Source organism: Biomphalaria glabrata, chromosome 4 (assembly GCF_947242115.1).
Source record: "Biomphalaria glabrata chromosome 4, xgBioGlab47.1, whole genome shotgun sequence".
NCBI lineage: Eukaryota > Metazoa > Mollusca > Gastropoda > Planorbidae > Biomphalaria > Biomphalaria glabrata.
Genome location: NC_074714.1, coordinates 6817449 through 6830023, shown reverse-complemented (window position 1 = coordinate 6830023; position 12575 = coordinate 6817449). Strand labels below are relative to the sequence as shown.

The following is a 12575-nucleotide window of genomic DNA, read 5'->3' as shown; positions in this document are numbered from 1 at the left end:
TAGTCGAATTTTTTAAATTTATCTATTTGTATGTTTCACTTAATGTTTCAGTGAACAAAAAAAAGCAAAGAATGATTAAGTAGGTCATGTGATTAACTAGGTCATGTTAACTTGTTTATCCTCTCCTCAAGCTGAATGAGACTACTTGGAAGGGTATATTCTGTGGAAGAAAAATTATTTAAAAAAATGAGTGTTTTATCCCACCATTCATCATCATCATCATCATCAAACTCCATTAGAGTGAGGGCTTGAGAGGCTCAAATCATCATCAAACTCCATTAGAGTGAGGGCTTGAGAGGCTCAAATCATCATCAAACTCCATTAGAGTGAGGGCTTGAGAGGCTCAAATCATCATCAAACTCCATTAGAGTCAGGGCTTGAGAGGCTCAAATCATCATCAAACTCCATTAGAGTCAGGGCTTGAGAGGCTCAAATCATCATCAAACTCCATTAGAGTCAGGGCTTGAGAGGCTCAAATCCTCTCTTGCAAAAGCCCTGGACAGAAACCCTGCTGTCTTGCGTAGTGCATGAATGTCGCCATACAGGTCGAGAATTTTGGGTTTCCCAGACCTGTCGAGACGGAGATCAGCAAGTCTGGGGCAGTCAAACAGAATATGAGGCACGGTTTCCTCTTCTTCCCCGCAGCGAGGGCCTGTCCTGCACTGTGCTATAATAGCTTGCTCAGGCCTGGACAGCCTCCACCACGGGGAAGTGCGGTCAGGGCGCCTCATGCGCTCCCAGACTCCACGGGCTTTTTGGGACTTGTCCCAGCACTCAAACCACTTTTCCATTTCTGTTTTTTGTATTATAGCCAGGGCTTGATGAAAGCTTACAGCCTGATCAGTGGGTGGAATTTGCCCTCCCTGGTGGGCCAAAGAGTCTGCGATTGTGTTGCCAGTCACACCTATGTGACTCGGTACCCACTGCATTATTACAGGGGTGCCATAGCGTTGTTTGATGTTATGTGAAGCCATGGTGACAGTGTTGATATTGGGGGGCCATGGTCCGGGGCTTTGCAAAGCATGCAGCACAGACCCTGAGTCAGCGACCACAACAACCCGCGCCGCCCCCAAACCTCCCCCGCCGAGTCGAGAGCCAATGACCCCCAAGGCCTCACATGGTCTCCGCATCAAAACCGCAAACACCAACACACAGTCCAAAGACCCTGACTGTGCGAGAGCCAAGAAAGTCGATGCAGGCTCCACAGCCCGCTCCTCCAGAATCCATCGATGCCGATCCATCAGTGTATGCAAAAACAGCACTGGGCCTGAAGGCACCAACGGTCTCCAGAGCCAGGACCCGAAGGCCGCCAGATGAACGGCTCAGCTGAGTGGCACCATTAAACAAAGTGATTAAAATAATCAAGAACATTATTAGCACTTCCGATAAAATTGCAATTCATCTTGCATACCCAAAAGATTGGTTCATATATCTCTTTAATTAAACAAAAAAAAACTGCTCTTAACACATAGATATTGGAGAAATAGATTTTTTTTCTAGACATCTTTAATGAACAAAAAATTTCATGTTACATTTTAAATGGAGGCGCGGTGGCTGAGCGGTACCGTAAAGTGCTTGGCTTCTGAACCGAGGGTCCCGGGTTCGCATCCTGGTGAAGAATGGTATTTTTATTTCGGGATCCATGGGTACGGTACCTGACATCAGATGGGGAAAGTAAATGCGGTTGGTCGTTGTGCTGGCCACATGACACCCTCGTTAACCGTAGGCCACAGAATCAGATGACCTTTACATCATCTGCCAATTAGACCACAAGGTCTGAAAGGGAATTTTTTTACATTTTAAATGATTCCTTTTCTGAATTATATTTGGAGGGGGGCTATATTTAAAAGATTTATCCATAGATACCTCTCCAACGTTTTGTTCTTTTGATAACAAGTACCGGTAATAACAAACAGATGTCAACATTTTGCACAAGTCCGAACAGAATTAATCAATACAAGTGTCTGGTACCCCCTTTGCTTAGATTTTTTCTTTCATGTTAACAACTTAAATGGACTGGAATAAATTCTGTATCTTTATTTTCTCTCCCTGCACCGATAAAACCCTGATTACAGTCGTTGTATGAGAACAAAACGGTATTGATAATGAGGCAACAGTCGACTTTTAGAAACCATTGAAGCCAAACTAAGATTTAAGCTTCTATTAAACGAATGGTTTAGTGAGTTGGTGTCTAAAGGAAAGACTTTCCAAACCAGTGCATTTCTGAGAACTTATCCGAAGTGTACTCAGTTCATTTCTGAGATAGTTAATACACAACTCCTGAGTTTAAAAACAACGCCACTCGCAGGACTTTTTTTTTTTTTTAAAGCCTGATATTTTTTTAGGGAATCAAAATGAGGTTTGGCGTTAAACATGTATATTTTTTCTTCATATTAAGGCGTGTTCGTAAGAAAAACAAGATCTACAAGCGTCTCTTGTTTTTAATTCTTAAGAATTTTAACCAGCTATGAAATATTGTCTCAAGCTTTAGTCAAGCAGCTTATATTTGTATTGTTTAAAGCCAGCTTGTGTAAGAAACGCAAAGAAAAAGGGGATCGAACGAAGGCAGATGGACAAATAAATTAAAAAAAACAACAACATTGGTTAGCAATTTTACTTGTAATGTTTTGACGTAGACACAGTAGGCTGTCCCACATGGAGAGCATCATAAAGGGAGGGTCCCGGATTCCAGATGCCATATACAACATTATGATGAAAGTACAACTGCGCCTGGTGATTACAGATGCCCAACTGTGACCGCAGCTGAGCATCAAGGATTGGCCTCTTAAGTCACACAAGGATTGCAAAGGAAAAAGATTCCTTTCATAAGACGTAATTTGTCACAGTGTGCTGTTTATTGCTGCATAAGTAAGCTCTGTTATACTAACTACTACATTTACATAAAAAAATAATTACTTTTTTTTAAGAGAAAAAATCTATTTAGTATGCATATAAGTTTGACAATTTAAAACAACAATTAATAAGTAGTTGTTCATATTATCGCGTGAACTGCAGCGTTACTCCATAGCAGCAGTTCTCAACCTTTTTAGTTCCGCGCCCCCCTAATATAATTTCCCACTAGGCGGCGACCCCCAACCAGAATATATTTTTTTCATTTACAAATAAATATATTTGTGCTCATAATTCAATAATTTTAAAAAGGTTATCTTTCAGACTTGCATTTATTTACTTTTCTATAGCGTATTCACATTTTACATATTGCATACTTGTGACAATTTGACAAATAAAGTATGGAGAACAGTCTTTGATACAGTAAACTACATTGTTACAGAGATAGTGTTTCGACAGTATTTTCAGACACGCCAATGGTAGTGCGAAGGTTGAGCTTGTTTCTGTTCCACCAGATCAGGAATTCAGTAGCACAACGAATGTCATCTTCTGCTTCAAGTCTGCTTCTGAATTTGGGTTTCAAAATTATCAAGCTGGATAACTTTGTTTCGCAAACATTTGTTCTTGGATGGCGCAACACAATCTCCAACAGAACGGGACAGGAACTAGTTTGAATACAAAGTACCGTAAAGTACGGTTCAAATCTGCTTGTTACAGCACGGTAGAATGGACAACAACAACAAAAAACTGCCAATGATGAATAGACAAAAAAAAAACAACGAATTTCCGGGGTAGGCTACTAATCGATCCCTGGTGATTTGTCATTCGACCCCCAAAGGGGTCGCGACCCACAGGTTGAGAACCCCTGCTTTATGGCGATAGAACATTGAACCGTGGAACTATACTCACAGGATTTTTTTTTTTTTTTTACGGAAATAATTTTTTTTTTTTTTAGGAATAAGAGATTCTCCCTTTACAAAACAATTAGATATTCATTATAAGACATCAGTTAGGCCAGTTTCACATCTAACTTCACTTTCACCTATCTTTTAGTCTGTGGACCAATGGGGCACCATACAAGATTCGTCAGCCTTCTTTCTTCATTCTTCTCTGTCATATGTCTTTGATAGAATTTCATTCTGATGTTCTTTCTGAAAATATTGAAACCTGCCTTTTTACCTGTCTGGGTGGACCACTTCGGTGGCCGATTTTGAGGTTGTGTCCCCACACAAACTGTTTTTGTAACCTTGTTGTTTTGTTGTTGTTGTTGTTTTTCACTTACGAAGTAGAAAAAATAATGAAAAAAAAATGAAATAGAAATTTGTTTTAACTTAACCCTTAAAGTGCTGAGCTATTTTACAATGAAGACATACAAAAGGAAATTACTATGTTCATGTTTAGAGGCTTAAATACCACACGCATCTTAAGGGTTAAGAGTCTATGAAAGAATCTTGACATAGGCCTACGTTAGAAATATGGTAGGCTTTTTTTTGTGAATTTTGAAATTGAATATTTCTTTTAAATAATGCTAAATGAATTGTGTGAATAAATTCTGAGCAAAAAAAAAAAACAACACATCTTATCAAGAAACAATATGCTAATATGCCATTCAACATTGAAATATGTAGGCCTTCAATTTTAGACTACGGTAGGCTTCTTGTTATGGCTTGTAGCACAAAGGCAGCCTAGTAGATGGTAGATCTACTTATGCCATGATATGCCCATCTAGGAATTGTTGTTTTTCTTTTTAAATTAGATTCACCATACTCATCAAATTTATAATTTTCATCTAACCTTATAATTTATCTTTTTAAAGACAACTCGAATGTTGTTATATAGCCAACCTTCCTGCGCCTTTCCAATTTAAAAATGGACTTCACTGCCATCTTCGAGTTCATAGAAAATGTAATTGTGCTTATCTTTGACCCCCGAAATAAGAGCTTATTATATAATGTATTTGTGCGTGTTCTCATCATTTATAGGCTATTTATTATTCAAGCATGCGCAGACAGTGTATACTAGAAAGAGGCCAATGTAAATGTCAAACTAATCTCACATTTTTACATCTGGTTATTAAAAAGAAAAGGGAAGTTCAATGAAAAGACCTATGTGTGGCATCTTGCGCCCCATACATTGACCCGACAAATGGTCCTTTTCCCTGGCTCTATTAGAGCATGAAAAACGGTTTACCTGACTCAGACAGGAAAACCAATGACTTAGTAGAAGTTATATTCTCTAATTAACATTCACGACTAGATCAACACACAGATACGGGTGTCGCGTACCGTAGGACGTAGGCCTAAGTATCTTTGGAAGGAATATCTGTGATGTACAAGAAGAGACCCAGTGATGGTTGTTTTGGCTATTATGCCAATATGGAAATCGGGAGAGGCTGTTGTTAGTCCTTCGTTCTTGATGATGACCACTTAATTATGTCATCCACAGGGGCTGAGGGCTTGACATACGACTGACTATTTGGGGCCCGGAATGTTAATCTGTAGGCAACTAAACCTGCTGCAGTGGATGGTATATGGCTCCTTTTGTCTCGAAAGGCAATGGATGCGCCCAAATGAGTCACTGGTTTTGGTTTAATCTTGAGACGGGGCAGAATCTGGTGTGGTTAATCAAGCCAATTCTAGAATGACAGACTTTGCCACAATTCATACATGTGTATGCCTCTGATTCAGGGCTAGCGGACAGGGCAGCTTTCTTTTTTTTTCCCTCTAGATTAAGGCCGCTTCAATTCTTTTGTTCTCAGCGAGGGTTGTCCCAGCACGCACAGTCTGTCTCCATGCACTCCGGTCTTTGGCTATGTTTTCCCACATACTTTCGCTGATGCCAGTGGCTCTCATGTCTCGCTTGCAGACTTCTCTATATGTTAATCTTGGGCGGCCCTTGGGTCTGACTCCTTCCACAAGCTCAGCATATAAGATATCTTTCGGGATTCTACCATCTGGCATGCGGGTGACATGGTGCCTGGGATGAAAGACGTTTCCACAGCATGGGCCTTAATACTTGCATCCTCACAGATGCGCTGTGTAAAGTGTGTATCAGGAACAGTTATGAAGGATGTCTAATTACCATTAGGTTTCTTTTTCGGTGTGCTCAATATGAACAACGCAGCGGAAGTGCTGGCCCAAAAAGCTTATTAAGACCCGCCAACACACACACGTTTGTTTCTAAACCTACAAGCTCATAGAAAAGAAGAGTCGGCTTTAGAAAGCAACGGCTGGATAACTCTAACAAAGTTGTCACACTTTCAGTAGAAACTCAAAGAAAGGAAAAATACAGTAAAATAATAATAATGGCAATGTCTTCGATTCGGAAGATTAAGGATGAGTGCAGTCTTTCACGTGACTACACAAAGCCAGTTGCGACCTGCATATTTTTCCACATCTGCTGAAGACAAAGCCGTTGTCTGCTTATTAAGTAGGTGTATTATGTTTAGAAATTGTATAAACATGACTTTTAAGACACTATTACTTGTTGGAGTCCTAACTGAATCAAACGTAATGATATAATTAGGTCTACTTATTTAAAAAAAAAAAGGCTACACTGCAACTGCATTGGAATGTCTTTAGGTAGATGTACCAATACATTCAGATCAATCAACATTTTGGTCACACACTACATTCGTCTTTTTGGGGGAGGGGGGCCCACCAAGATATTCTTGAACCCGGGCCCAGGGTACCTTGCTACGCTACTGGATCATGGGCTGTGATGGTAAGTACATAAAGTATGTGTGGATTGTCTATGCAAACAAGAATGATTAAAAATGGAAGAAAGTTTTGAAACTCAAGTTTTATCACGATACATCTATTCAACTCGCACCTTCGTGGAATCTAAAAACTTCAGAGTGAAAACTCAAAAACACATGATGGATACGGATCTTGAAAACGGCTCTAACGATGTTCCTAGAAATTTAATATTGATGTATATCGTTGGGAAAAGAATTACTAGCTTGTTGGCCACACAGAGAAAACTCTAGTTTGACCGTTATAATTTTTAAAGCATAAAAAATAAATAAATTTAAATTTGGCTGGAGAACTAGAAAAAATGTATATTGAACGTACTATAGCCTACGTCTTGGGTCATTTCCGCATGTAGGCTTTATATTATTAAAGAGTTGAATAAATTAATGTTCAGGAACTTTTTGCTCGTCTTCTTCTAGGTCTATCATAAGAATATATCTTATCTTATCTTATCTGAGTACAGACGTTACCTCAAAAAAAAAAAAAAAGATAATTACGTCCTACGCATTTTTTGTGTCAATCTAATCATGCATATATGTTAGTCAATTTAATTACTTATAATCTGCTGCGTCGTTAGTTTTCCTGGCTGACTCAGGCTCATAAATTATAAAGAGAATAATAATCACTCTATAAATCTATAATTTGTATACATAAGAAGGTATTGACTTAAAAAAAAAAACAACTCTAGAAGGTATCTTCATGCATGAGAATTATTAGAGATTTTACTTGTATTTACAAACCAAAAGATATGAAGTAGATTTAGACATACTGAATTCGAGTGACAGATAATGTACGTGGTATAGTGTAGTATATTGTAGTCAGCAGCAGAGTGAAAGCCGGACATCTTCAAGCTTTAGGCCAATGCCTGCAGGACGGAGGACGCGACCTCAAAAAGGAGAACATGTCCTCTTCTGCAGGGCATCTGGTAATCCTTTAATTAAGCTGTACTATAATAAGTTACTTATGTTAAACTTTTAGCTGCATATTATTAGGGTCGGAACTTACATGTGGACCGGACTGAGGCCTATATTGTAATTTCAGGGCCGATCTTGATACCTAGATAGCCCTTGACTCCATAAGTGTATATTATTTTAATTTTAAAAACATTAGGTCTACAGTCAAGACGGAGTCGTTAATCTGTTAGATCTATGTATTTTATTGATGAACTTTATCGACAGCTGAAGATTTATTACAAAGGCTGCATGATACACATAGAGACTAAAAGGAAATCTATAGCCGAGGAAAGATGTGGGATGCGGAAAGAGTATCTAAACTATCCTAAACCGACCAACGTCCAACAATGGTTGTGTCTGTAGGCTACTGCAATGATGTGGCTAAATATGTTGATCACTGCTAGAACTGCGTATCTTCTATAGCCACGTAAAATACTCGAAGACAAGCCTAAATATTATCGTGAATTTATATTATTGAGAACATTTTATTATTCTTTTTTGAAAGTACTACTATCCACAAATTTAGCATCGCAGTAAACTTTAGTAAACCATGCGGTATGCGCGCTGGACTGTCGTTGGTCGTCTCGGTGGTCCTGGGCTTATTTACTGCCAGCTGCCATCCCCCGTCGTCCTGCGGGAGGTTTAGACTAGGAAGTAGTAGGTCTATTATCTTCAACTCCGAAGGAACATCCGAAACATGCAAAAACAGTTTACACAATTAAAATATTTTAGTCAAGGAAAAAGGAAAAACATTAAGGGGGGGGGGTAACAAGTTATTATGTTGCAGCGTGGCCCCCAAAGCCAAGATAGTTTCAAACAAGGTTATGTCTAAAATCTATAGATGTATTTGTGTGTAAATATATTTCTAAGACCTGTTAGATCAGATCTAGATTGAATCAAAAAATGGCAAGTTGTCCTACACTGACACGATAACACATGAAGTGAAAAATACGCACGAGATGAAACACTAAAGAAGGTATGGGCCTATACGTATAGGCCTATATTATTCGGATTATTCCTTTTCCCAATCTTTTTGTATTTTTGATTTTAAGAAAAATGAACAAGGGAAATAGATCACCATGCATATTTTACACATTAAGTATTTTAAGGGCTCTATTTGCTTATTCTTTTATAATCTGATTTCTTGTATTATTATTATCATTATTAATTGCTACAAGTTGGCCACAATGCGACAGAGTGACCTCCCCAATTCAGTATCCGGTTCTAAGCATGTATTATTGTATCTTGTTATAAATAATGTTTGTTTTGAGATCTATAAACTTAATTATAGACTAAAGACTTGATTTACACATTTAAATCATTAGATTCTCTGATATGGATAAATATTTTAATTTAGAATATAGGGGAGAAGGTAATTGTGCTATGGTTTTTGCCGATCCGCAGGTAATTGTAAATTACAGTAACTTGAGTAACATTTGAATTAGTAATTACTAACAATAACTAAATAACAAATGATTTGTTACAATTTGTAAATCTGTTGACAAATGAAATGAAATGCTCGATCGAATCAAGTATATTATCATGTCAAATTGAATGCAAAATGAAATGTGATTGAATGATTGATACAAATACATGTATTATGACATGATGTATTTGATTTGAATTTTGATTGTGACCATTCTTGATTCATTGATTTGATTGATAATGATTCAATTATGAAATTGATGATTTTGTTTTAGTCCAGACTGTCAAGTTTATGATTCATATAATATAAAAGTAATAAAACAATAAAATCTAAAATAATGGAATCTGGATCTAGATCTAGACTTAGACAGTGACTGACAGTCACAATCTAGTACTAGACCTAGCATTATCATTTATTAATATTAGTAGATCTACTAGATCTATATTCTATAAATATAATATTTTAAATATTTAAAATATATACATAGACATAGACTAGACTTATATTTATATAAATCTATATTCTACTTCTAGATTATATCTAAAATTAGATTATTATTAGCTCTATTAATCATGGTCAAGAGGCTAAGTGCGCTTGAAATTGGCGAGGCTTGGCTACCTATGAAGGGGGCTTGAGGTTCGACACCCTACTCGGGCAGAGTTGTGTTTACTGAGCGCCTGAAGGCAGCATGGAAAAACCTTCTCCTAGATATCCCCTCCCCCCACTGGTCCACAACTGAGATTGGACCTAATCGCTCTGAGCATGATAATAAGCATAAAAGCCATAATTTATTTATTTATTAATAAGTATTAACAATTAACATCTCGGTCTATAAATATGTATAATTATATAATATTATAATATAATAAATAAAATATAATATAGTGTAAAATATCTATAGTATAGATTTCTATAGTATATTTAATAGATTAAATAATTAAATCTTTAGATTAGAGTTAGTAGATCAGATGTAGATAAGATAATAGAAGATGATCTAGAATAATCTAGATTTCGATTATTATAGGTCTAGATTACATGATGCTTCATTTATAGATCTATCTAGTAATCTAGGTCTATTGTAAGTATAGATATAATAATTTCATGATTTATGTATTATAATTATAATAATATAGTCCATTATAGTTTATAAACTTAAGATTTTATATAGTTCTAGGTGTAAAATCTAGTTTAGTTTGTGTTTTCTGAAGACCAATTAACTTGATTTCAAATTATTAATTAGATTTATATTTAACTAGTTTCAGAAAAATACCTTTTAAAATTAATATAGTTTTTATATATGTGTTATAGAAATATCGTATTGGCCTATACATCCATCATCTGCCCTATAAATCGCAAGTTCTGAAACGATTAATGTATAACCCATATCTTGTGTCATAATAAGCTCTCATTTAGCCATATAAATTACTGTATTAAGTATTTAAAATTTACAAAATTATTCTCAAGCCTGTATAAGTAAGAAATAGATTTATTTTACAATATTAAATTTAAAAAAAATGTATAAATTGATAAACCCTCTCACTAAATAAACTTCGTATTCCCTAATCCTGTTCAGTACTTAAGTAATATTTACTTCTTTATAGACTAGACAAGTTTATAGACTGGTGAAGTCGAATGCAACTAGGAAAGTAAAGAAACTTCTTAGAGCCTCAGTCACTAATCATGATGAAGAATTATCGGTAAGATTTCTGAATATAATAACAGGTCGTTATAGTTTTTTTGTTTTTTTTATGTCTATTTGCAAAAACAAAATTGCTGAATTGTATTTTTAAGATATTATTTTTTTGTAATCTGTGGATTTTCAAACTCAGCATAAGATCAACATGTTTGTGCGCAAAGAGTTGGAGAAAGTCATCAGCTACATGAATAATATCATGAAACCTCTACTGTCATCACGTTATGTTGTCACACCGGTTAGTGTTTTAAAAGTTTTGTCTTCATTGTGCTTTATTTTTGACAGTATAATAAGGGGTTTGCTGGCTGAGTGGTAAAGTGCTTGGCTTCCAAGCCAATGGGTCTCAGGTTTGAATCGTGGGGAATATTCGGATTTTTTAAATTGCCCCCGAGTCGACCCAACTCTAATGGGTACTTGACATTGGTTGGGGAAAGTAAAGGCGGTTGGTTGTTGTACTGGTTGCATGAAACTCATATAGAAATAGATAACATTCACGTCATCTGATATATATATATATCCCTGTGTGGCATTTTGCGTCTTGAGAGACGATCTTTTCACTTTGCAACTTCTTGTGTGACTAAATATATGTATATATGTATATATATATTGCAATATCTGAAAGATGCGCTATGTGATACTAATTGTGTCTTGTAATGCTGTCTTTTGTTACATGCTTAATGAAAATCTACATTTATTTATTCAGTTTAAAAAAAAAAGACTAATTTATTTTATTTTTTTTTAAGTGAAGAAGAAATTAGAGTGAAAGACATTAGTACAATGTAAGTTGTTTATCTCTACATAATTGTTTATGCTTAGTAACGCTCTTGTCTATTCTCTAACAGAATCTTAAAATTTTACACAAAAAATTTGGAGAGCAGGCAGTTTTATTGGCTGGAGAAGCTAGGCCAGGTAAGACTATCATACTTCTGTTTAATAAAGGATTTAAATCTAGTTCTGGTTTATTTGTAGGTTTTTACATTATTTTTTTTTTAATCAATTGTGAAATAATTTTTTTTTCATGTTACAGCTCACAGAAAAAATTCTCCAGCTGACAATGTGGATCCTGATGTTCAGTGTGCCTTGGTATTGCCAGATTGTTGCTTTGTGTGCAACTCTGATTTGAATGAATCTAGTGCAGTCAGCTCTTTTGGGAATAGCATGCATTTAAATTCCCCGATTTGCCAGGAGGACCTGAGACGCAGCAATAGCTGTTGCTCGGCAGACAGTCAGGAATCAAGTCCCATTGCTGAGCATTTAGACGACAGTCTTGATGCTAATTCTTCAGCCGGTGATGAGGTAGATGAGGTTGATTCTTATTCCTTCAGCAGTGCCTTTTATCTTGGAAACGAGAGGATGGAAGATTCATCCCTGCATATATGTGAACTTAGGGATATTAGGGATGTTCAAGATGTCTCTGAAGTCAGAAGTTGTTTGGATACTACGAACAGCATGGCTGGCAGTGTTAAAAGTGACGGAGAGCCTGTATTTACATTGAGCATTGAAATAAAGGTAAAATTTCAGTTTTCAGAATATGGGTAGTAGATGTTAGAGTGTTATATTTTATAACTTTGGGTTTTAAGCTTTCAGATTCTGATTTTGGTAGAACTGGAATTGGAAAAATATTTACAAGTGTTGAATCAAACCCTTAGTACAGTAGGATGAATGAAGATGGTTGTTTTCTGTATTACCTGCTTTGAATAAAATACTTAGTTTCTTAGGATGCTTGAAGATGGTCTGAATTTTCTGTATTACCTGTGTTAAGTTGTTATAAGTCCAGTCCTCGTGCATATGAAAGTAGTGGTTTTTCTGCCGATCCTCAGAATTTTTATTCCAACCAATTTCCTTTAGTCCATTTTTTGTTTTCTAGAGAAAAAAAAAGTAAAGGTTAAGGTCATCCACTT

The 12575-nt window shown here is 36.2% G+C and overlaps 1 protein-coding gene across 2 annotated transcripts in view; it reads left to right on the top strand.

Annotated features, from left to right (window-relative positions):
* Positions 1–8756: 8756 nt before the first annotated feature.
* LOC106056602 (inositol-pentakisphosphate 2-kinase-like) overlaps positions 8757–12575 on the top strand; it is an 85793-nt gene continuing 81974 nt past the window's right edge. For both annotated transcript variants that reach the window (XM_013213418.2, XM_013213417.2), the window contains exons 1-5: positions 8757–8959; positions 10583–10678; positions 10811–10912; positions 11517–11583; positions 11702–12183. In XM_013213418.2, the coding sequence (XP_013068872.2) occupies positions 8891–8959; positions 10583–10678; positions 10811–10912; positions 11517–11583; positions 11702–12183 (816 nt within the window). In that variant the 5' untranslated portion in view covers positions 8757–8890. The remainder of the gene's footprint in view (positions 8960–10582; positions 10679–10810; positions 10913–11516; positions 11584–11701; positions 12184–12575) is intronic.